This window comes from Theobroma umbraticum, unplaced genomic scaffold (assembly GCF_002168275.2).
Source record: "Theobroma umbraticum cultivar Fairchild unplaced genomic scaffold, ASM216827v3 scaffold_44.0, whole genome shotgun sequence".
NCBI classification, from domain to species: Eukaryota; Viridiplantae; Streptophyta; class Magnoliopsida; order Malvales; family Malvaceae; genus Theobroma; species Theobroma umbraticum.
Window position 1 is genome coordinate 13,293,156 of NW_018397255.1, and position 2,607 is coordinate 13,295,762.

At 35.7% G+C, this 2,607-nt stretch overlaps 1 protein-coding gene across 1 annotated transcript; it reads left to right on the top strand.

Moving 5' to 3' along the window:
• The first annotated feature begins 240 nt into the window (after nt 1-240).
• On the top strand, nt 241-697 carry LOC110409864 (S-protein homolog 1-like). Its single transcript, XM_021419357.2, is given in 2 exon segments — nt 241-570; nt 572-697. Coding segments are annotated over 2 exon segments (456 nt in total).
• The last annotated feature ends 1,910 nt before the right edge of the window (nt 698-2,607 follow it).

The window sequence follows — 2,607 nt, forward strand, 5'->3', positions numbered from 1 at the left end:
TACATTCCTTCTAGCTAGTGCTATCAGTTAAATTACATGCACGTGCGGTACAATCTTATTTAAATTTCATTTTTCTGATTAAATGACTTTCCATTCTCCCAAAACTTCAATTCTAGCATGGCAGACCGTTGATACTCATAATTGCATTAGAAATTCCCACGCCAAGATTTAGCTATAAAATGAGATGAAAACCCGAGTCACTTCAGCAGGAAAAAAAATTGAAAAAATAGTCTTCACACAATGAGCTCTTACGATTGCCTTGTTCTTCTACTTGTTCTGGCATTAGCCACACTTCACCCATATTTGGTTGCAGCTGATCAGGTGGGCTTGCCTCCGGAATTCACAAGGTGGCATGTCTACGTTGTTAACGGATTGAGCAATAACAGGACTTTGTTTCTCCATTGCAAGTCTAAAGACGATGATCTAGGCATCCAAAATCTCTCTCCGGGTACAAGTTTCACCTGGAGCTTTCGACAAAATTTTTTTGGGAGAACGCTTTCTTGGTGTTACATGAGCAAAGACGGCAACGCCCACGCCGCGTTCAAGGTGTTCTGGCAGGATGCGCTTCTTCTTTCACAAGTGTTTATGGAAGAATTGCATTTGGACTGCTAAGGATGATGGCATATACATAAAAGATCTTCCCAGAGATTCTGATGAGTATCGTGGGCAATGGCAACCAGGATTACTCCAAGATTGAATTCCATTATCTACCTGCCAAGCTAGCTTTGGATTTTTCCTTTGTTATTGCTGATCCCTTATATCCCTCAAGTCAAATGTCTTTCCTCATCCTTTTTTTTTAATTTTATTCATGATAAGACCATCAAACACCTAATTATTTGATTCATTAATAATACATTATCTTTTATCTCATATTTATAGAATAAATTCAAACCTCTTTTCTTCAATGAAAAAAAAAAAAAAACCCACCAAACTAGTACTTCCTGTGGGTTGTGTCTCAGCCAATAGGTCAATAGCCCTCAAATGTTGAAATTTTGTTAATAAGCAACCAAGCAAAACAAGAAATTTCTGTTTCATTTTCTTTTGCTTTTGATGAGAAATACCTTTCATTCAAAGCAAAGTCACATTATATCCATCATTTTGGTTTTCGGGGCATCTTATCTGGCACAATACAAGGCCTGTTCATGGATCATATTTTCTTTTGGTAATACTAGCTGATTGTAATATTGCTGTTGATATTTTTAATTGATGGGACTTCAGCATTGTACCATTGGCTTAATGGACTGATTGCGGGTTACGGGTTCACTGAAAACGGTTTGTTTTCCTTCCCAAAAGGTGTGCTTTTACTTCACTTTTCCCTCTGATTTCAATTACTCAGTAAATACCACAGTGGAAAAAACACACCACAACAAGAAATAAAAAGGAAATGTTTGACTAATCAATTTTTTCTTTGTTTAGATGAAAATCAATTATATATTAAGGACCATTAGTTGTCTAACTGGTGTGTATTGCAAAATTAAGAACTTAATTTGTGTCCTTGTTTGCAATTAATTAGAAAATTCATCATTTTTCTTTAGGTTTTGCCAGCCTTTAATAAATAATATCTTCTCTCAATATACTAAATTTCACATTAATTGTCAATTATTAGATTTCGTATAAATATGTTACTATAGATAATATATTTTTAAATATTCTTTGAAAATATTTTAAGAGCACTCCATAATAAAATAGGGAAAACTTTAAATAAGAATCCTAGTTTTAATTGAAATTAAATAGGATGCCTCCTTGAATTTAATGTTAATGAATTGAGTGATTCTTTATCCAAATGGCAGAAAGAAGCTGATATAAATTAATGTAGTTTTATTACATGCATTGGCACATTTATAATCTCCTAGGCCAAGTTTATCTGGTTCCGAAATTCGGCAATCTGCATTTATAAGCGGACTTGCAAATTTCGATGCATGAAAGAAGAAAAAAGAAACGCCAATTACGTTTGCCAACCTTTCCAGTGCCCACACAACTACTAGTTGATGACTAAAAATTCATTGAAGGGAAAAAGGGGATTGTCTAACAGCCCTTACAGTTTCCAGTTCCAGCTCTCAACACAGAAAACAATGAGCTGTGTTTGTAGAAATATGTTTTTCTTGCTTGTTTTGGCAATAATAGCCATACGGTCTTCAACTCCAAGTTCCTCTGAACCGGTAAAGGGCATACAGACGGCTTCGAGATGTACAAGACATGGCATATTCATGCTGTCAATGGGATGAGCCACAACAAGATATTGTTTTTGCATTGCAAGTCTAGTGACAATGATTTGGGCATCCATGATATCACGGTAGGCAGTGAATTCAATTGGAAATTCAAGCCACAGATATTCGGAAAAACGCTTTTCTGGTGTTACATGGCCTGGGGCAATGTCCATGCTTCTTTCAAAGTGTTTTGGGACGATAATGATCTTTTCTATAGATGCAATTGGAAAAACTGCATTTGGACTGCTAAGGATGATGGGGTTTACTTGAAGAACATTCCTGAAAACTATGATGAATTTCGTCACAAATGGGAACCAGGAAGATTGGACGCAAATTCGCCTATGTGATTACATTACATACATGAGCATATATTGTTTCCAGCTCTAATGATGAGCTGAAA